Source organism: Canis lupus, chromosome 9, assembly GCF_048164855.1.
Source record: "Canis lupus baileyi chromosome 9, mCanLup2.hap1, whole genome shotgun sequence".
Classification (NCBI taxonomy): Eukaryota; Metazoa; Chordata; class Mammalia; order Carnivora; family Canidae; genus Canis; species Canis lupus.
Window position 1 is genome coordinate 51,790,280 of NC_132846.1, and position 23,976 is coordinate 51,814,255.

Genomic DNA, 23,976 nt, shown 5'->3' on the forward strand with positions numbered 1-23,976 from the left:
TAGTTCCAGATTTTCTCCCATAATTTGGAACAGGCATACAGAGTTGACTGTGCTGACATTTTAAAATCTGAAACCATTAGGTGGCCATTTTGAAGCAAGACATCAAAGCAGTAAAAGCAGGTCTGAGAAAGACAGGAAGTAATAATTCTACTGTCTCCTAAATTTCAATCTTGAGCTTTAGTTTGGTTCTTTGGCGGCATGGACACTTCTGAAGTCAGACTATTTGGGTTTGTGTTCTGGCTCCACCATCCACTAGCTGTAAGGTCACCTAACCTCTCTGAGTCCAATTTCCTCATCTGCAAAATGGAATTGATGATGACAATGATGACTGCATCTACTTTTGTAAGGTTGTTTCAAGGATTAAATGAATACAGGTAAACTGCTTAATAAAATGCCTTGTACATGGTGTTTAAAAACTATTTCAATTATTTTATGTTTATTGTATAATAATTTATTTTTATTATTTTACCTATAACAATTTTTTTTGGTCTTGTAAACACACTTTAATTTAAAATTAAGATTTCTGAAACAACTATACTAAGAGTGGTATTATAGGTCTGCAGCTAAATAAGACATAGCACTAAAGTAATTCTGTTAGTTTTAATTTTTGAGGGTTCTTTTAAAAGCACCACTTAAAACTTATATATTCCCCAAAACCTATAACAATATTTTAAGGCTTTATTCTTCTTTCTTCAAATCAGAAAAAAGCTAGAAATAGATGAGTATATATACTTTGTGCTCTAAGGAGATACTAAAGATCTTGAGTAAAAAGAGAAAAAGCAAGCCAACTGACTCTTTTAACTACACAATGTAATCAGACACCAAAAAGGACAGAATAAAAATCAATAAAACAAAACATAGAAGTGGTTAGGAGGTAGAAATACTGAGAAAATGTTGCTTATTTTGAGAATTAAAACAAACTGAATGCTTTGCCTTTAAAAGTTTCTGAAGCTACTATGTCATTTTTCATGGCTGGCACACAGGAAGTAGTCAAAAAGTGATTGATGGGTGAATGAAACCTTGTGTCTTAAACTAATGAAAAAAAGCCAAAACCAAATAAATAGAGGAGGTAGTAAGAAGCTCCCTCTAGATGTGTTAAAGATCAGGTATCAATTAGAGGAATAATATGCATTAAAGACTAAAAAAGATAAAAATGTAACAGACACAGCTCTTCTCTGCTAATAAAATTAATTTAACATATTAACAATTAACTGTGCAGATGGGGGAAGAGTCATGTACAGCAGCAATGGTATCAGATAACCAAGAAAGTCTCCATTTGAATTTGAAATATATTTTATGATCTTAAAAGCAGACTTACCTTATTGTTAACATTTAATTTTGGTTTAAGTCCACATATGGCAGTTCCACCAAGAGGGGAAATGAGTAACACGAATTTAGGGGAAATGATACACACATTTAGCTGTGGAGGTGGATTATGATGACAAATGTGCCACAGATAATCTGTTTGTAAAACCAAAAATATATAAGACATGCAAAATCCAAGAATAAGCAAAAATTAACTAAGAAGGTCTGTTTGTAGTCACTTTACAGAACGAACAAGTTCAATCCAAAGCAGCACTTTGATCTGTCAAAGGTAACTTTTCCCAAGCAATGCCTTATCATGGCCTATTTTTCTTTTTCCTTTTTTTTTTTTTTCTATTTTTCATTTCAAGTATTTTGCGCTTAGAAATGCAAAAATTCCAGGTATAGAAATTACATGATCTGGACATAATAACCCCTTTCAGGAGGAGTGAGGGACCTATAAGCAAATGCGTTCCAGCATAATCCTATGGAGATGTACTTTCAGATAGGAACAGAGACTTGGGATCCCTGGGTGGCGCAGCGGTTTAGCGCCTGCCTTTGGACCAGGGCGCGATCCTGGAGACCCGGGATCGAATCCCACGTCAGGCTCCCAGCATGGAGCCTGCTTTTCCCTCTGCCTGTGTCTCTGCCTCTCTCTCTCTCTGTGTGACTATCATAAATAAATAAAAATTAAAAAAACAAAAAACAAAGGCCTTCACTAATTAATCCTATTTCTTGCTGATCATTACTGAGTTCTCAACCAATGCCTTGAGGAAACCCTCCAGAAGTCATGAAATGCACATATGAACACCTGGCATAATCCGTGGCTTACTTGTGTGTTAGCTCTATCACTTGTACACATTTGTTGGCCATCACATATAGGTCAAAATTGTTTTTCAGAACACAAAACAGAAAAAGATGACACCACCAATGTTCAAGTCAAGACAGATAAAGAGCCTCTTGCCCCAGAGTCACCTGTGTTCTGCCAAGGCACAGGGCAATTCTCGCTGGTTTAAAGCTGAGGAAGGCAATTGGCTAGACTCCACTCTCACCAATTCTTAAACTATGGGGAGGAATTAACAAAGAAAAGAATGGCTTATTTTATTTTGTTTCATTTTTAAAATACTTCAGAGAATTAACATTGTAATCCAATAGCCTTATATGAGGTGCTGTCAGATGAAGGGACCCACATGAAATGGTGGAACAAATGGAACACTTCACTTACCATAATGATAAGATTCTAATATTCAAGCCAACTTAGATATGATCACTTGTTTAGGCATTTTTAGTGCCCCCATTTACGGAGAATTCACAAACTGACAGCCCTCACAATGAGATTTCTTTCTCTTTTGTTATTCTTAAGCACTAGTAAATACATAGGGTATGGGAGGTATCCTAGCAGGATTCATCTGTTTTTTTTGTTCTGCCAAAATTATGGAGTAAAGTCTAACAACCGTAGAACAAAACTGTCATCAGTAACTGCTAAAAAAGCAGTTAACTATTCTCATTTTCTTCCCTCCCATAACTACCAAACTCTTCTAATCAAGTGGTGTTATTTATCTGCTATTGCTAAAAAGGAGTAACAGTAATAAATCTGTAAACTATATTCTAAACAATTGACATGGATTATCCAAGGACATATAATCATAGGGACTGTACTTTCTGTGACATACATGTAATTACCTGGGTTTTGAAAATAAGCATGTATTAGTCTTGTAAGCAAAATAATGAATGAATAGATGAGTACATTTAAATTGGTATTAAAAACCTTGTATTTTGGATCCTTAAGACTGATCCCTGAGCTGCATATGTTCATTCATGTTATTGATGATCTACTTTCTAGCAAACTGCCCAGGGTATAAATACCATTAATGGGACCAACTAAAAATCAGCTGAGAAACAGAAACTAAAATATAAAGTTAACTAACTTAATATTGTAAAAACTGTTTACATTTATAGAGAACCAGAGTTTAGAACCGAAAACTGAGTCTTCACTACAGAGCACAAAATGGAGGGGGAAAACACTGTCAGGCCTAGAAGAGAGTTTATTTACTTATTTACTTCCACTGAGCCTTGAAAATTTGGCTGGCAAATTTTAGTATTCAAAAAAGTGGGCTAATCAACTGAGGATGCTGTGATAGCTAATTTTATGTGTCAACTTGACTGGGCCACAGTGTCCAGATATTTGGTCAGACATAAATTTGAGTGTACTTCTTTGTGAGAATGTTTGGGATGAGATTAACATTTGAATTGGTTGACTGAGAAAAACTGAGTAGACTGTCCTCCCAGGGTGTCTGGATGGTGCAGTTGGTTAAGCGTCTGACTCTTGGGGTTCATGATCTCAGGGTTGTGAGACTGAGTCCTGCGTCAGGCTCCACGCTTAGTATGGTTTTTGCTTAAGACCCTCTTCTCCTTTTCCCCTCTGTCCTCTTCCTCCATGCTTGTTCTCTCTCTCTCCAATAAATAAATCTTAAAAAAAAAAAAAAAAAGAATTGTCCTCCCTAATGTGGGTCAACCATATCTAATCATTTGAAGGCTTCAAAAGAACAAATGGGTGCTTCCAAAAAAAAAGGAATTCTTCCTGCCAGTCATGCTAGCACATCAGGGTTTTTTCTGCCTTCATACTTGAACTAATAAGATTCAGCTCTCCCTGGGTCTCAAGACTAATGGCATTTGGACTAGAATTATATCAGCTCTTCTGGGTCTCTAGCTTGCCAAATTCAGATCTTAAGACTTGTAAGCCTCTATAACTACGTGAGCCAATTTCTTATAATATCTCTCTTTTCCATTCTCCTTCCTCCTCTCTATAAAAATACCAAATAGAGAAAGTCCAGCAAATGCTTTATGATGATGATTTCTTTTTTTTTTTTTTAATATTTTTTTTTAATTTTTTTTACTTATTTATGATAGTCATACAGAGAGAGAGAGAGAGAGGCAGAGACACAGGCAGAGGGAGAAGCAGGCTCCATGCACCAGGAGCCCGATGTGGGATTCGATCCCAGGTCTCCAGGATCGCGCCCTGGGCCAAAGGCAGGCGCTAAACCGCTGCGCCACCCAGGGATCCCTATGATGATGATTTCAACTTTGATGCCTCAGGAAGCTTGGGATCCTGTCCAAGAAATAGCCATCTATTTATCTGATCAAGTTATCCCAAACCCAAGGAAACTCAGATGATACTTAATAGAACATTTTCTCAAATAATGGCCACACTTTTACTTAGATGTTTAAAATAATCTCTAGGGATGCCTGGTGAGCCTGCTTCTCCCTCTGCCTATGTCTCTGCATCTCTCTCTCTGTGTCTCTCATGAATACATAAATAAATCTTAAAAAAAAAAAAAATCTCTAACTGCTGTTAAAGCCAGTCATCTTCTATCTTTTTTCTACTTCTTTCCCCATATGGTCACCATCCCCATTGGTTTTTTATTTTTATTTTTTCATTCATGAGACACAGAGATAGAGGCAGAAAGAGAGGCAGGCTCCTTCCAGGAAGCCTAATGTGAGACTTGATCCCAGGACCCTGGGACCATGACCTGAGACAAAAGCAGACGCTCAACCACTGAGCAACCCAGGTGCCCACCATCCCCACTGTTAACATTAAAGAAAAAGCACAGAATTGGAAAGAGTACTAATCCATACAATTATTGTACTTCATTTAAATAGTTTTGTTATAAACAAGAGATAAGACCCTCCCCACCTACCAAATATAAAAACGACTAGGTATCTCCTTTACTCTTCATCAATGGCAAAAAAAAAAAAAAAAAAAAAAATAGCACTCTAGATCTCCAGGGAAGATGACACCCTGCTATTGACAAGGTGTTGTTTACGAATCACTGAATAGTACGTATTACTCAAATCACCCATAGCAGCAAGTATCTTAGAACAAAAAATCTTGTGGCCATACTTTCCGTATATTCCTCCAAGAACAGAGTATGCTGAAGAATTAAAAACTGAATGATAAGTTTAGTGAAGGTAAAGATCCATTAATGGAAAAAAAGAAAACCTTTCTATAAATAGAGGCAAATGCTTGGTATTTGTTAAAATTTTGATAACTTTTGCTTATCTTATGAATCTTATGAGTATGTAGGTTCCCAAGTTGATTTCCATGCCAACGGAAATATATTGATAGTTAACAAGGTTAAACCATGAAGGAGTTTCCACTTCATATTTTTATTTTTTCACATTTAGATGATACCTTAAGTGCAGAGGCTGGCAAAACAAGAATGAATTCTTAAGTCATCCAAGTTTCCTTCCTAAAGCAGCAGCAATCTCTCCTTCATTAATGTTTCTTAATTATCAATGGTTACCTTCTATGGACAGTTCTAAAGTGGGTGGAGAAGGCAGCAGACCACACTTTCCACTCATCACAGCACTTTCTAGATCAATAAATTGTACATTTGTCACAAGTACCCAGGTGGGATGTACCAGGAAAAGCAGGCTCTCATAGCTCACTAGAAAGGAGAAAAAGGGACAAAAGAATGCCTAAACACACAAATCAACCATCGTTAAAGGTCCTCCTTTGTTCTTTAACTTCTACATGAGCACCTGCAGAATTTCAACTTGTAGACTAAAATTAAGATCACTATGCCTAAAAGTATCTTCAAGTACCCAATAGGACTAGAAAAAGAAGTAAGGGTGAGAGAGAGAGGAGAGCATGGGATGTGTAAAGAAAAAAACCAACAGTGATGCTATTTTTAAAACCACACTGTTGGAATTTGAATTTAAGTTCAGGTTTTTCACATGCTTTCAGAGAAAGGAGGATAAAGTATCTTATCTAGAAATGTTACCTAAAATAAATAAAATGATATTAGCTAAAAGGCAGAGCAGACTGATTTGAGTAACACGTCTTCCTTAAGTACCAGTTAAATTGCACTAGAACATTTTTAAGGTCTTTAAGAGACCCAAGGAATAGGAAAATAAATGTTACCTGCAACTCATTCTTTACAAGCTATTTTCATGCTCCAGTTTAGTCTTGTAAAAGGGAGATTTATAAAGGACTTCCAGAAAGCAGGAGCTCAGTAACTTTGTTTACCACTGAAGCAAAATGAGTCGGAGCTTGGTTCACCATCTCCTAAAAGCAGCCCCTATTTTGCTAGACTGGCAACAGATAAAGTAAAAGTAGCCCCAATTTTGCTAGCCTGGCAACAGATAAAATGCTCAGCTTGGGCAATTGTCAGGCTAATGAACATCAAAGCAGACAGCCTGCCTCTCCCTCTCCTAGGGACACTGTTTCAAAGACTACTTTGTTTTGTCTCCCTACAAGAATGTGGCCAAGTATGTGACTTTACTCTCCTATATTACCACTGCTATTTCTCTCATCTACAACTAGAGCAGTTTTTGTGAACACCAAGTACTGCACAGTGAGTGACTCTCAAGTACCGTTTATCACCCTCTCACTAGTCTTAGCTTAATCCTTTAATTAGTTTCAATGCCAAAAACTAGGATTTCCTGAGCACTGCCACAGGATGTGTATCAAGCAGCAACGGCCAAGGCTTAAAGTTGTTGATTCAATGAAATCAAGACTTTAAAAGAATGGTTGCTAATGCACAGCCAGAAACAGAGGGCTCAAAACTAAAAGGAGGCCAAGTGCCTTTGAAAAATTAAGGAATTGAGTTTTAAAGGGTGCCAGCTCACTGTCAGGACAGAAAGTCTTCATTTGTCCAAAGACTATCCTATCCTACTGTTCTCTGGGGCTGGAACACATAACAAGCTACTTTCAGGCAGAACTACAAGGATGAGAGGACGCCTGGATGGCTCAGTCAGTTATGTGCCTGCCTTTGCTCAGGTCATGATCCTAGGGTCCTGGGATCAAGCCCTGCATCAGGCTTCCTATTCAGTGAGGAGTCTGCTTCTCTCTCTGATCCTCCCCCTGCTCATGTGCTCTCTCTCTTGAATAAATAAATAAAATCTTAAAAACAAAAAACAAAAAACTACAGGGATGAGGAAACCCGTGTACTATGCTCAAGCACCCATCTTCAGATGAGGAGGGTCAGCAAATAAGACAATCACTGGTAAAGTTTAGGCTTTGAATAAACTGAACAGTTGCAGAGGTGGAAGACAAGGCCATAATAAGTTTCACAAGCTAATTGGTATTGAGCTTTTAAAAGCTTATAATGGGCAAGGCCATTTGTAGGTTATGTACTAAAAATTTTGATCCTGAATTAGTAGGCCATTAAAAAAAAGTGAAACAAAAATAAATGCAACCAGACTTAAAGAGCCAACCATGGGTCTCTGAATTCTTAGTTATCTTTCTCCCTTCCTAATTGATTTCTGCCTTCTCCACCTATGCCACTGATTCATTCAGCAAAGATCATCAGCTCTCTAGGAGAAAGCATCAAGGCATCCAGATTTCTAAAAATGATGAAAACTGGCAACACAGTTTTGCCACAAAGTTCCTGTTTCACAAGCCAACATGTCCCTTATTTTTCTTTCAAAAGAAAGAGACCATATATCTGGCTTTCAATTTCCTTTCCTTCCCAAATTACCACCTCTCAGTAGAGTAGTTCTTGGTTATTTTCTGTGTAAACAAACTTAAATAAACAAAAAGGTAGCCTTTAAAAATTAGTTTAAGTTTTCTTTAAAATGCACATTTTAGGCCTTGTCCACTAAGACTCAGTGTGGTCCGGTAAAGTGGACTAGAATTCTCATTTCAAGAAAGCTCTATAACAGTGGTGCTCAACCCTGGCTACATGTTAAAATCTGGGATGCTTTTAAATAACACCCTGCAGGGGCCTCATTCCCAGATAGTCACAGGGTGTGCAAGGGGCCCTGACATAAGCATTCTGACTAATTTTGAAGCAAGGTCAGGAACCACCACAATAAAAGTACCTCTGATACAACATGGTCTATGGACAAAGTTTGAGAACAGGGGCTTACAAGAGTACACCTGAACGAGGTCCTTCTGAACCTTGTTCCACATTCCACACCAAAGTAGATAGCAGGCAGAGTAAAATATTTAGACAATTTAAAAAAACATAGGTGCCTTTTTTTTTTTTCTTCCAAATCAATTCTTCTTCAGAAAGCTCTCAAATCTGGCAAGTCTTTAGTAATTAAGAACAGAGTCCATATATCTTACTTGTCTACACATATTAAGTATTCATATAGCAATAAATAGCAAAACTGATGAAAAATTAGGCTCAAGTCTCCTAGACAAGATCCTCCGAAATAATTCTGGGGGAAATCAATTCTAATCATGTTAAAGTTTAGAAAGTTATTCTTCTTCAAACAAAACAGAACCTGGGTGATAAGGTTCACAAATTGCAAGTCATAAGAAGAATAGATTGCAGTAATGGTTATAAGTCTCAGCTACACAGTAACTGAATAAATCAAATTATGGGAGAAAAAAAATCTTCAAAGTAAATTCGATTATGAAATAAAACTAAGGTAAAATTCATCCACTTCAATCCTAAAAAAACAAACTCTGAATCACAGTACTTTAATTAAGAATTAGTTTCCTTATAACATCTTACTAAATCTTCACAATCAGGGACGTCTAGTACAGGTCTCCTTTTCTGTCCTAGGGCAACAACCTCAAACTCCTTATTTATGTTTTGTAATAAGAACAATATTCTACTAAATGAACAAGTCTACATTTGTTCAAAGGTTAGCTGCCGGGCCTGCTTGCTTGTGGACATCTTAATAGCTGGTTTTAAACAAACTCTGACACAAGACACAAAAAGAGACACCACTCTTGTGGTGAGAAACTTTTATTAGCATTTGGATCTGGAAGAAAGAAAGAGACCGGGAGTGAAGAAACAGACCTGCGCAACAGAAGCTCCTGAGTATTCTAAACAGATTTCTGAAGCAGAGAGGGAGGCTAAAGGGGTTACTGATCCATAGAGAGGGAAGGCAGGTAAATGCCCTCAAAGGGCTTTCATTTATTTGTATGGCTGATTACTTACAACTAAATTTAGCTGTGTTTTGGAAAATTAGACCAGAAATCAGAAAATTAGGAAGAGGTTATAATAAAATGTTTTAATAAAAAGCTAAATATCACTAATGCAACTTCAGAAGGAGATGGAGTTCAAGAAGGCCATGTTCTTTCTATTCAGAGACAAGATACTGAGAAAACTTGTACCATTTGCAGGCTCAAACTTCCTCAACTATGAAGTGGTCATGGGACGCCTGGATAGCTCAGCAGTTGAGCGCCTGCCTTCAGTCCCAGAGCTCAATCCTGGAGTCCCAGGATAGAGTCTCACATCAGGCTCCCTTGCATGGAGCCTGCTTCTCTCTCTCTGCCTCTGTCTCTCATGAATAAATAAATAAAATTTAAAAAATAAATAAAGTGGTCATAGTGCTTGCTGATTTTAGAAGGCTTAAGCCATTGGTTAAAAAGCCCTTTGGGCTAGATAATGACGAAGCTAATTGACAAAAGGAAAGTCTTTTTCTTTGATTGCCGTAATTTACTAAAGTGATACGCTTCCTTTTTTTTTTTTTTTTCCTTTTTAGAGTGATAAGCCTCTAAAGAAAAAAATCTGCTTAGAGAGACTGATAAGGAATGTAAAATGAATAAAATCTGAATTTGCTTCAAGTAATTAGCTGGCTTTAAGGAAGTTAAAGATTGGGGGGCGGATAAGTGGTGAGGAAGGAGCTTTTTGGAGAGGAGACAGAAGGAGGAACCTAAGAAAAGGAGAAGTTGAACAAAGGAAGAATATACCTATGTATCTGACAACGAGTCCTTCTCTGGAATCCTATCTTTACCACTAGACTGTAAGTTTTTTCAAAGGCCGAGATTATGTATTGTTCAACCTTGCACTGCTCAACTGCAAATCCACCACAGGATACAGACTAGATACTTGATAAATGTTTTATAAATGTAGAATCCAATATTTTTTTAACGGCATCCTAGGCAGTGAGTTATGAGAAAGGAGGTAATCTAGTCTGACTTTTGGTGTCAGATACACTGCTAAGCTATACTCTAAGAAGAAAACTGTTTATTAGAAAACTTGATTTTTATTTACATGCATTTCTAAGAGTGAAATAAACAAATTAGATAAATAGTAATACCTCACAGTCCCGAGCTCAGAAAGCACAGGATGTGTAGAGGGGTGTCCAGGCTCAGCCCACCCACCAGACATAAGCAAATGTAAAAGCCGTCAGCCTCCGGCAGAGAAGCAGGAGATTCTCCCCATGCCCACCCCACCTCCCCAAAAAGACTCTGTTTTCTTTTACAGTTCTGCTTCAACATGGGACTCCTGGAATGTTTTTTCTTTCTTTTTTAAGTTTCTCAGTTCTCCTAAATTAATTTCTGACAGTTCCTGGGATTCTCAAGATGATCATTTAACACCTCATTAACAAGTCTATTATAGGAATTAATTCAAATGAGCTAAAACTAATTTTAATTAAACCTCAATCTGCCCAAGGTATTCCTTTTTTCTCCTCCACCAACAGCCACCTAAATAGGCCCACTTCTTTCAAAATTAAAAAGTACAAAAAGTATAGTTTTCTGGAAAATTACCTGTCATTTTAAAAAATTTATTTATTTATTTATTTATTTATGAGCAAAAGAGAGTGTGCACTTGTGTGAGAGATAGCATGAGCAGGAGGGAGGGGCAGAGGGAGAAGCAGACTCCCCACTGAGCAGGGAGCCTGAGGATGACATAGGGCTCCTCCATCCTAGGACCCCAGGAGATCATGACATGAGTGGAAGCCTTACTAAGCCACCCACACACCCTACTTGTCATTATTTTTAAATTTACCTAGTAGAGAGCACAGTCACTTAAGCCTTTACCTTTGGCTTATAGGTCATTATTCCAGGGTCCTTGGATGGAGCCCCAAGACAGGAGCCCTGCTCAGCAGGGGAATTCTGCTTCTCCCTTCTTCCTCTTCCTCCCTGTCCCTGGCTTGTGTGTGCACGTGTGCGCGCTCTCTTTTTCTAATTAATTAATTAATTAATTAAAAATTAATAAAATTTTTTTAGAAGAAAATTTTTGTAGTAAAACACTTATCTATTTATATTGTTCCACCATTTGGCCATTTGGTTTAACATTCATCTATTCAAGCAACATACTTTAAGAACCTACTCATTTTCTTTCTTTTCTTTTAAGATCGTATTTATTTATTTTTGAGAGACAGAGAGTGTGTGCGAGTGAGTGCACAAGCACGGGGAGGGAGAGGGGTAAGGAGAGAGAGAGAAGCAGACTCCCCACTGAGCAGGGAGCCCAATGTGAGGCTCCATTCCAGGACCCTGGGATCAGGACCTGAGCTAAAGGCAGATGCTTAACTGACTGAGCCACCCAGGCGCCCTAAGAACCCACTCATTTTCTAATAGTTATGGCTCATGTGTACATTCATTCATCTGGCAAATTTATCCAAAGGTTACTGGGCATTAGACACTAAGCTGGGTGTTATGCATGTTATTAACTTCATCTTTGGCCAGAAATAAAATACAGTCAAGCACAGCTCTGGAAAATGGAAAAACATAATTTTAGTGGTTTTGCTCAGACATATTTTGCCTTGACTCATAAATAGATCTTACAGTTAAATTTCCGTTAACTGCTTGGACGTACGTGTGTGTGTGTGTGTGTGTGTGTGTGTGTGTGTGTGTGTGAAGTGAAAGCTAGAATTTCAAATGTCTAGTGGAATTTGTCAGAATTTCCTGATGTTATTTTTTTCTATTCGCCAGCCTGTTCTAACTCAGTATGCCCACTTACGGTACAATCACCCTGGCAGCACAAATGCCATCACTATTCCATCACTCACTTCAGTTCTGAGGTCAGATGCCTTTCAATGTCTACTCATCAATCTAGTGGCATGTCCTTTTCTTCTGGAAAAGGATAGGAACTGGAGGGAGAATGTGGGAAAGGTCAGGAGGAAGAAAAAGGCTTACAAAGTAGGGCAGGGAATGGATCTCTACTTCCTTTACGTGCTGCAGCTTTTTTGAAGGCTCTACACCCTGGTCACCACAAAGCAACACATCTTCCCTCAAAAGAGATGAGAACGAAAAAAAAAAAGAGAGAGAGAGATGAGAACGTTTCTTATCAATCAGCCCTGTAATATTTGTGTATATGTTTAATAAGTCTTACTTTTAACTGTATTGTAAGCAAGATTTTTCCATATAAGTTATTCATGTAGTGTGGAATCTAATAACAAAAGTTTTACTCTCAGAGAAGTAACATATTTATACGGTAAAATAAAATTCTAGCAGTACAGAATATTAAATACAAAGTACAGAAGCGCTCCCTTCCCCACCTCCATTCTCATCCCAGGAAGCAGTGCCAAGTTCTCCTTTTGCCTTGACAAGCTAGCCCCACAGTGCTAAATACACTTACACCTCTGCTTCTTGTTCCTGCACCCCTACATGGTGGTGTGGTGGGACAGCTGTGCTCTTGCAACTTTCCATGTTTCCTCGACTAATCACCACCAAGTTTTGTCATATTACTGTTTTTAATTCTAGTGGCCAGTCAACTGGCCTTAACTTCAAAATGTGCTGATTTATAAACAAGATAGTACCTATTAACCTTCCACCAAGTACGTAATAGAAACTGATACACTTCCATGTCCCTCACCTCTCTTAATCAAAGAATATAGTAAAGGACTAAATCATAGGTCATTAACTCTTACAATGCCTCTTTTCAAGGTAACAAATTATTATTTATTTAACCATCAACCAAGCATTTACTGCATGTGTCAAACATGGTTTTAAACAGAAGGAATAAAATGAACAAGATGGTCAAGACTCCATGTTTTCGTGGACTTTATATTCTACTTTAGGAAGATAAATTAACAATTTTGTGAGTAAGCGAGTCAAACAACTACTGACTCTAAATTCCTAATACAGGCACCTAAAATTTAAGATGGAAAGGAGGAACAAGACAAGGGTCCTAATGGGGAAATGATATGTACATGGAAAAACTACATAAAGGGTTAGTGAGCTTTCACACATTATACAGTGACATTCCTAAGCTACTGGTTGATGATCTGTATAACAAGCTTTCAAAGTTACTGCACAATAATACTGTGTATTAACTGAAAGTTCGTTTTTGGGAAAGTCTCCCTCTTTCTGTAACAGCATTATTCAAATAGTTTATTATGTTTCATCTTTGAATTACCAAACATGTTTGCTAAAGGGACAAAATAAAGTATGAATACTAATAAGATAGTACAGGACCCAAGGGCACCTCTGTGGTACAGTTGGTTATATTTTTAACTCTTGATTTCAGTTCAGGTCATGCTCTCAGGGTCCTGAGATAGAACCCTGAGTTAGGCTTGGTACTCAGCATGGAATCTGCTTGGATTCTTTCTCCTTCCCCTCAACCCCTCTCTCCCCACACTCCCACTCCCACCATGCACTCTCTTTCTCTTTCAATGCATGAATGAATGAATGAATGAATGAGTAAATAAATATTAAAAAGATCACACAGGACTCAAAATTCATTTGAGACAAAACCAATAATTATTCGATGTATTGAATGTGGCAATAATAAACTTTATATGCTCATTGGAATTGTGCTGTAGCTACCAAACAGTTATGAAGAAAAAATTAAAATCAAATAACAAAATACTTGAGACAGTAAAAGTTATAATAAAAAGGTAAGGCTTAGAGATTTCTGTATATGTTCAGTATTTTAGGACTGGACACCAGTTGTAATATCTAGCTGTTAAGTCTACTGATTGACTTGCATATATACTTTAAAGAAAACATTGTGTTCAAACATTAAACACTGACTCTGAGACAAAATTATAAAAATTTGTGATATTATGAAGTTGTGAAATACGGATTTTGAGAGAAAAAAGGTATTAGTACAAAGGTGCTGTAAAAGACACAACCTTTCTTTTCTTTTCTTTTCTTTTCTTTCTTTTCTTTCTTGATTTTTATTTACTCATGAGACACAGAGAGAGAGGCAGAGACACAGGAAGAGGGAGAAGCAGGCTCCATACAGGGAGCCTGACGTGGGACTCGATCCCAGGTCCGCAGGATAACGCCCTGGACTAAAGGCGGCGCAAAATTGCTGAGCCACCTGGGCTGCCCAAGACACCATCTTTCAGTTGGCCCTGAAGAATGAACAGAATTTGGGGGGACGGGAGGATAAGAATTCTGTCAGAGGAATCAAATTGGTTTAAATAAGGATAGGTGAGAGGATGCAGAAAAAGATGACGTAAGCTACAAACTGTGGAAGATCTTAAGCATCACATAAAGGTTGGACTTCATTCTGTGAATTGGGAGGTATCAAAGACTGCTATTTTCTATTTCTGCATCTTTAAGCTGACGCTCACAAACAGAGCTGTATGTTGGGAAGAGCAATGAATGGTTATATACAGGAAAACTGGAGCCAAAAAAAGGCAGTTACAGGTGGGGGCAATAGTTTGAGCAACAGGTAATCAGGGCCTAAAACAGAAATGTGGCCATGGGAATAAGAAGTGAGAGGCATAATCAAAAAAATCTGACTTTGATATGGAGAAAGTTGACCAGGGCCTGAATAACCTGAAGATAGTTACATATTTAGTTGAGAAGACAGAGAGAGGATTCAGGGAGTAAAATGCAGCATAACTTCTGTGCCTTTCCTATTCAAGATATCTTAATCTTAATCACAAGAAAAGAGGGAGTGAACCCAAACTGAGGAATATTCTGAAGCATAAGTGGCTTGTAATCATTCATGGTGTCAAAGTCATGAAAGTCAAAGAAAGATTGAGGAACTATGACAAGAGAAGACTAAAGAGATAGGACCACTAAATGCAACATGTGATCCTGAACCGTGTCCACATCACTGGGACACTGGCAAAGCCTGAAAAGGACCTGAGAAATAGATATAGTAATACCATACCAGTATTAGTTAAAGAAATAATATCATGCTATATTGCCTAGTTGATAATATATTAGTGTCAGTTTCTTGCTTTGGATGGTTGTACCGTGGTTATAAAGGAAAATGACTTTGTAGGAAGTACTCACTATAATATTTGGGATGATGAAGCGTCACATCAACAACTTACTTTCATACGGTTCAGGAAAAAAAGTTCTTTGTGCTGTACTTCCAGCTTTTCTGTAAATTTGTTTCTATAGTTTTATTGTAAAAGGGTTTACAAATATCAGTCAGAAATGTTAACTCTACCATATGACTATACCTAGCTCTACGCCATGGAATTTAGGGACAGACATGTCAAATTACTGTGATTTTTTTTTTTTTTTGGTAACTTTTAGTTCTCCCTGCAGTCCCTTAGAGCCAGTAAGAAAAGCAAGAACACCAGCTATATAAGAGTGCTCAAATCTCTCCCTACATTTTTCATTTTTCTTACATAAGTTGCACAAAGTTAAAAAAAAAATGAAACAACATGTACGCTTAAAAATAAAAGATATGGGAATGATGATCTTTGCATGGCAATGAGAGATTTGTACCACAAATCAACAAGACTCCATACTGGGCCAGGAAATAAGAAAATAAAGACTACTTTAGCACAAGTAATACATGAATTCCTTAACTTCCTAAATCAGTCTCAATAGTGACATTCTGAATAAAAACCTCAAACTTACAAGTGCATATAAAATGCTAAAAACTCTATTAGACTAGTTTAGAGAAATGTAAATTTATGATTAAAAAAAAAAAAACCAAAAACCAAAACACATCTTTTGAATACAGCATGTCCAGAAAAATGAATCAGTACCAAATGGGGTAGAGTGTGTGGTAATAAGACTGGATTCAATTCTATGGAGTGTAAGTGGTCAAGTGTAAACACAAAAACAAAAATAATGCCATGCTAACTGCAGCTTTTTAAAAGCATCTAGTCCTATAGTTCTTTGAATTATCAGACACTGACATGAGAAAAAACAAAGTTCCCAGGGATTCTGGACCACCTTTAACCTACAACAGAATTTCATTGGTTTAGCACCCTGTTTGGAGTGACCCCACAGGAAGGCCTGTTTATAGTGAAATACACACAACAGAGAGACTGAAAACATGCAAATAAACAGAACTCTTACATCTTATAGAAAGGACAAAACAGTATGCCAAAAATGAGTTTACCTAGAACCATGCTTTGGTACCTGTATGTCCAGTAACAGCAACCAGAAAGTTAGAGTTGTAAGAGCAGGAAAAGAAAGCCAGCTTCTTAGTCTAACACTGCCTTAAACTAATATCAAAGCCAAGACCAAACATTTACATGTTCTCTCTCTTTCCTAGACAGAAATTGCCCAGGAGATATTCACCACAAAGTAAGGAAAGGGCTCTACAATTTGTAATTTCTATTCTCATGTAACAGACTCTTCTGTTCACACATGGGTTACCTTCAGCTCCCCTCATTTCCAAGTCAGAGTACTACAGAGATCCAACGAGAGACAAATACTGATGCAGCTTCGGTATAAACCTGATCTTCCAGGCAAATCTATTCAAAATACAAAAACTGAGAAACAGTGCAGTATGAAAATTTATGGTTTTAGAAAGCCTAGATAATCCAAGATGAAACTGAAGAATACCCCTAAAATAAATCATGCCCACACACATATAACTATACAGAAACCCATACCACCAATTAAGTAATATAAAATAGGAGAAGAAAGCAATAAATACTTACAGAAGACATATTTGACAGTGAAAAGATTATTTAAGGCACAAAAACATTGTCCATAAGGGAAAAGACTCAGAAATTCTACCGTATCAAAAAGGAGAACGTTTATAAAGCATAATATTATAAACAATATTTAAAGAAAAGCCATTTTTCTCAGTTTGAAACACAACAGTCATAAAGAGTTATTATCCAGAATATATGACGACCTCCTAAAAGTATGATGGACTCCGTGTTGTGCAGCATCACTGAGCGATGTACACAAGAGTACTTCAGTTGTCTTAGGGTTCAAGTAGGTCACTGTTATTTTAGATGTTTTCTATTTTATAGAAATTCTTGGTAGGTTATTATGTAGATATTCAAGAGTGTTTCGTGGCTTGGGAAAAAAATGTTTGGAGTTTTGGATGAGCTAGGAACATGTGATTTTTCCTGTTTTTGAATAATATGTAGACTCTGCTACCTGAAAGTTCACACTGTAACACACTTTTAGGAACAAACTGGATCCCAATATTCAGGACTATGTTGTTTTGTGTGGGGGTTTTTTTGTTTGTTTTTAAGATTTTATTTATTTGAGAAAGAGCATGCATGAGTACATGAGCAGGGAGCCCAACATGGGGCTCCATCCCAGGACCCCAGGATTATAACCTGCACTAAAGTCAGACACTTAAACTGAGCCACCAGGCACCCCTTGAAGTGCACTCCACAGCCTCTTCCCCAGATTCATGCACAACTGAAAACATCTTGGGTGGTGTGTGCATGACGATTTACTATAGTGGGTTTTTATTCAGACAGTTAAATCTCATAAACATTTCTGCAAGTCATCATAAGCAAATAGCCTTCAAACACTGGGGCATACTGATAATATATAGACATGGTAAAAATAGTAAAAGCATTAACGTACAGAAAGACAATTTCAGAATAGTGGTATCTCTGGGGAAGGAGTGAGAGAAAAAGAATCAAGAAGGGAAACAAAAGCGAGTTTTAGCTATCTTTTTCTTTTTAAAGAGTGAGATAAATGGGGTGAGATATTAATATTAAAATATGAGATCACAGGTACATTTTTTCTGTATTTTTTCATAAAATCTGAAGGACCAATAACATTTTTAACCTGTCTGACTCATGCCAGAGGCCTCCTAACATTAAGCAGCCCACAGATCACAGTGGTTTTGCTGTTCCTGAACACAGAGTGGCCTCCATCTCTAGGCCTTTTATAAACCCTGGATTTTCAGGGCCAAATCTTCACCTTCTTCAAATTCTTGCTAAAATCTTACCTCTCAATGACCGCCTTATTTAAAATTGTAAAGTGGGTCCCCAGAACCTCTGATCACTCACCTTCTCTACTTCCCTTTTTCCTGAAGTACTTCTCATTTTCTAGCACACTGTTTAATTAACTTGTTTCACTAGAAACCCCATTATGCAAAAACTTTGGGGTGTTTCATTCTTGATGAATCACAAGTGCCTAGCACAGAGCAGGCAAATATTTGGTAAAATGACTAATTTTGATTTTTCTATGTTATAGTACTCTCTGGGATTAATACAGCAAGCCACTATCCTCTACATCTCCAATACTCCCCAAAATATATACTCCTCTCAAATGATCTGCTTGTCTACCCATTTCCTGTGGATTCAGATTCACAGAATCTAATAGAGGGAGATACTTGATATTTGTGGAATGAATGAAATTTAATGTCTTGAATGTTAAAGATTAAGTTTCAGTGAGGGCAGGCTGCTTCTACTATAAACTCACACTCAAGTAATTGCAGATACCTCTTTGTAAAGGTCACCTTAAGGCATAGTCAAAGGGCTGCTGCTTAATTTACACTTTCTTTCTACTACACAGGCAATAAAAAGATGCATTCAATTATGCCATAAAAATAAGCATTACCTTACACGCTCAAATCTGAAAGAAATCAGGTCAAATTTAATTAAGATCAGGTAGCCGGATTTAAGAAAGATGGTACTTATCGTTACCTTTTATTATCCTCTATTTTGGCATAGAAGCAGTGTAGCCAAAAGAAGTTTGCCCATACTAATTAAAAGTTTCAGAGAGCAATTTTTAAAATACATAAAAGCTGGTAGTAGCAAGTTGTAAAAATGGCCACAAATTCTTGGACCCATTCCCATTTGAAGTGGAGTCTGATTTCCCATGCCCTGCAATCTGGACTGGCCTTAGCGCCCTGCTTGTTAACAACAAATTGGAAAAGGTCATGGGGTTACAGCAGGTTTTTTGGGAACACTTGCTCTGAAGGATTCCCTCCGGATCACCAGTCGCTGTTCTATGAGGAGCCCATTCCTCACAGGGAGGACATGTGAAAGTGCTCTGGTCAAGAGCCTCAGCTGAGCCCCACTGTTCAAGTCACTTAGGCCCAAGTGACCTGGGATGGAAGAAGCCTCCAGATGATCCCAGCCCCCAGCCATCTGAGTCTTCCCCAGCGGCTTGGGTCTTCAACCTCAAGCCCCGGATACTACAGAGCAAAGACAAGCCATCCCTGCTGTGCCCTGACCGAATTCCTGACCTACAGAATCTGTGAGCATAATAAGATGGCTGTTGTCTCACATCACTAAGCTTAGGGGGTGGTCAGAGAGGCAATAAATAAACTGGAAAATGAGTGCTAACCTAGAGCCTGTAACTAATTACCACATTTCATTTTATCATCACAGCAGAGCCTAGATTTCATTCCTTAGTACAGATAAGTCATTTATGCAGAGGTCACACATCACACAGATTCATGCTCTACAACAGGGCAAAGAAATCATCCAAAACTAACTCTGATAGCTGTTAGCTATTCATTTTAGTCACCTACGTATGCTGAATCAATAGGGTTGATGCACCTCGATGAAATAACTAGATAATTGCTAGCTATATAAATATATATCTCAAATCAAAACACACTATTTCTAATAACACCATAAGGGAAAGAGAGAAGATAATGTAGTTACTGTAAACAGGGGGTTACTCTCAAGGCTCCATGCTGTGTGTTCACAACATGAATGAAATATTTTCTTCCCTACGGAATCAATTCATGAAACTGAAAATGATCAACACTTTGAAAATCCAAAAATCTCTCACTACAGATAATAATGAATATACTGCACATTAGAAAAAAAAATATTAAGGTAAAATTCTGATTTAAGAAAACTGGCTTACATCAATCAAAATCAAATATACTACTTCCTTCCTGTTTTTCAATGCAAATCAAATCAATCTTACCACAAAAATATATAAATGAAGAGTGGAGAGCTCAAGGCAGATAATATAAAATTCATTTTAGAAGCACTTAAAAAGCAACAAGTAAAATTAATGTATGTCTCATATTCACAATGGAAATATTTCTAGAAGTGAAAAAACAAAATTCCCAATTGTTCTAACTTTTCTGCAATCAACACTGCCCTCTAGTGATGCAGAAGAAAAGTAAAATAGAAACCAAGTATATGTTCATTTCAGTGTGTCAAGTTTACACTAATTATTTCACCAAAGACAGAATAAACAAATTCAGGATGACTTTTATTACCTATTGTTAAACTAGAAACTCTTTTAAAAGGCACTAAGTCAAGGACACTAATATATGCAAAGAGTGGCTTTTAAATACAATGGGAATGAAACATCTCAACACACAGTAAGTTACATCTTCATATAAAATTGTGCAATTTAAGAAAGACCCTTAGCTTATCACCTAAGACTTATGAAGACAGGTAGGATAATAAGATTAAAGCGTCACCATCTGTAAACAAGAAAATTCAACAGGAAGCAAGCCAGGCTAGTTCTCACAGCTTTTGTGTACCGAATACACTGAAAAGCTGTCCTTAGCAACCAAGGCCTCACCACCTGCCAGCCCTGCCCAGCAGTAGGCTCCTCATTTTAGGAAACTAGTTCAAGAAAAAGAGTTCATTTGGCTAAGTATTTACTGAGCATTGGAAATTTTCCAAGAAAACAAAGACTTACCAAGGGTGGTGCCATCCTGCCCCATGATACACTTCATCGAGGTGACAATCTGTTCCACAACAGGTGCGGACAGTGACGTGGCATATACTGCGCTATGAGAATGTGTTCGCAGATAGTCTATCAGCTCCTGGGAAGTTCAGAGAAGCAAGTCATTAGAGGTAAAACTTGAACTCTCTGCAGTTTCACTGCCTTCCTTCCAGATGAAAGCAGCCTCTTCCTCCCTTCAACAGCATTGGAACAGGGACATTAATCTGAGATGCAAGGTCACCATGCTCAAAGTATACTATCAGCAACAACTAGGTCCAACACAGGGCAACATCCTCAAGCTTCATCTGGTTATTAAACATGCCATGACATGAAAGAAAGAAAAACTAGTCTTAAAGAAGACCTCTAGCGATGCCTGGGTGGCTCAGCAATTTAGCGCCTGCCTTTAGCTCAGGGCATGGTCCTGAAGTCCCGGGATCGAGTCCCACACATCGGGCTCCCCGCATGGAGCCTGCTTCTCCCTCTGCCTATGTCTCTGCCCCTCTCTCTGTGTGTCTCTCATGAATAAATAAAATCTTTAAAAGAAAAAAAAAAAAGAAGACCTCTAAATTTGGAGAGCCTATCACTTAATGTTATAAACAGATCTACAGGGCAGCCCTAGTTGTGCAGCGATTTAGCGCCACCTGCAGCCCAGGGCGTGATCCTGGAGACCCAGGATCGAGTCCCACATCAGGCTCCCTGCATGGAGCCTGCTTCTCCCTCTGCCTGTGTCTCTGCCTCTGACTCTCTCTCTCTCTCTCTGTGTGTCTCCATGAATAAAAAAATAAAATAAAATAAAAAATAAACAGATCTACAATGCTGAATTAAAGTGTTTGGATTGCCTTTTTTTAAAAAAATATATCCTCCAGATACACAGAGATTCACAGATATTCATAAAATGTTATAAATATGGCAGAAATTAAATAGAAGAAATTCATTGGGTCTTTCATGAGAACAAGAAAGTCATCCACTATAAAAAAACTCCGTCAGTTACAAGGAGTTCAAAACAATCAATTGTATATCCCTATTCTTTCCTTTTAACTTCACTAAATCTTCAAATAAAATGTGCAAAGTAGGTTATGTACCAGGACCCAACAAGGAAACACAAAATATGACTATACAACAGTGTATCACTTCAAAAATACTAAAAACTGTACAAAGGCCATAAAGCCAAAGATATACCATACCTAAATAATTTCCCAGAGTATTCTGTTAAGTCCTTTGGTTTTGTAATAAATCTTACCAAAAAGCAATCAACTCTCCAAAGTGAGCCTGGTCCCATTAACAAAAATTTGAGGTAAAAATCTATCAAACTTGACTAAAACCACTAATGAGTTTTCTCTAAAAGGCAATCAATTATTAAGAGAAAGTCCAGGCTTTAAGCCTTCAGTGATTCCATTCAAACAAGTCAAGTTTTAAAAAGGAATTAAAGATGTTTATAAGCTCCTAATACATGCTGCATACAAATACTTGACAATGTGCTTTTCTTAGTATTATGGAGAGGTTTTTTTTACAATAAGTTTTATTGAAATGTAATTCACTTTTCCAAAGCATACAGTTCAGTGGCTTTTAGTATATTCACAGAGCTGTGTGATTTTCATCACTCATTTTTAAAATTAATTAATTATTTTTAAGTAGGCTCCAGACCCTGTTGAATTTTCTTGTCTATAGATGGTACTTGAACTCATGACCCTAGGATCAAGAGTCGTATGCTCTACCGACTGAGCCAGCCAGGAGCCCCAGGCTAATTTTAGAACATTTCATTATCTCAGAAAGGAACCTCATATCTATTGGCAGTCACCTTCCACTCCCCCCATGCCCTCAAGCCCTTGGCAACCACTAACCTACATCCTTATCCTGATTTGTCTGTTATGAATATAACACAAAAGAAATAATACAACGTGACCTTTTATGACTGACTTCTTTAACATAATGCTTTCTAGTTCATCCAGGCTGTAGCACAGACATACACTATTTTTTCAACCCTTACTACAATCTTTTAAGCCAGGCATATTTATCTCTGTTTTACTGATAAGGAAATGGGAAGGTTAAATGCTTTGCTGTAGGGCTTACAAAGTTAGGGAAATATTCAAACCTAGGTCTCCTTCTTATGGTTCAACCATTTCCACCACATTGATTCTCAAATGCCTTATAGTTCATTACATAATTTTTAAATTAAAAAATACAATGCCTTATAATAAACCAGAGCAGGCAAAGTAATTTTTCTTCCTGTCTTTACGCTCACCCAAGATGCATTTGAGGCCATGGGCAGGGAAACTGGTCCTCTATTCCCACTGGCTCTCATTATAAACTCACTACTTTTGAAATTGTGGGCACAACTCAAAGCCAGTAGAAGACTGTGGCAAACAGGCAGCACCACTGTGCATCCTTTCATACAAGAGGGTGTTCTGTATCTCAGACCAGCATGTAGTTGAGAACGAAGCTCAAATAAGAAAACAACAAACAATGAACAGAACCAGCCTTTCGTTCATCAGTCACTCACTGAGCAGCTGAAGTATGAAGCCTGCTGGTGCTGTGAGCCTAAGCCACAAACAAATTAAGGATCTCCACATCCCAGTTCAGGACACGTATCTGCTACACGTGAGTTACCAAATCGGGTAGCCAGAACCTCTACCCTAAACTGCTCAATTTGCATGGCCCCTTTACCTTCTTGCCTCCAATGTATCCTCCAGAAGCACCAAAGCTCTTTGTGAATGTTCCCATCATAACGTCCACATCCTCAGGATCTAGGCCAAAGTAATCTACCACACCTCGACCTGAAGGGCCCAGAGCCCCAATGCTGTGAGCTTCATCTAGATACAAGTATGCCTTGTATTTCTTCTTAAGAGCAATCACTTCAGGAAGGCGAACAATAGATCCCTCCATGCTGGCAAAACAGAAAAAAACAAATACACTGAGACTTTTCAACTCTCAAAATTAGGAGTTGGCCACCTTACTGTTACTATTAATTTTTTTCAGTTTATTGCTTTTTAAAAATGGCTTGACAACTCTGCCTGTGATTTTAAACTGACAAAGTCAGATGATGTTGTGGCTAGATAGATGTCTAGGGGAAAGGAAATGGGATCTTTTCAAATAAGTACCAGAACAGACTTAATCTTACTTCACCACAGATGGATAAAGGTCATAGCAGATTCTTCTAACACTTGCAGTTACAGGCTACATTAGATTTTGCATTACACTGCATATATACTTTA

General features: G+C 37.7%; 1 protein-coding gene across 3 annotated transcripts in view; it reads right to left on the minus strand.

Annotated features, from left to right (window-relative positions):
- Positions 1–23,976, minus strand: part of SPTLC2 (serine palmitoyltransferase long chain base subunit 2) — a 109,557-nt gene that overhangs the window by 35,020 nt on the left and 50,561 nt on the right. For all 3 annotated transcript variants that reach the window (XM_072839494.1, XM_072839495.1, XM_072839496.1), the window contains exons 8-9: positions 23,429–23,648; positions 20,738–20,864 (exon numbers count right to left, since the gene is read on the minus strand). In XM_072839494.1, coding sequence (XP_072695595.1) covers positions 20,738–20,864; positions 23,429–23,648 — 347 coding nt within the window. The remainder of the gene's footprint in view (positions 1–20,737; positions 20,865–23,428; positions 23,649–23,976) is intronic.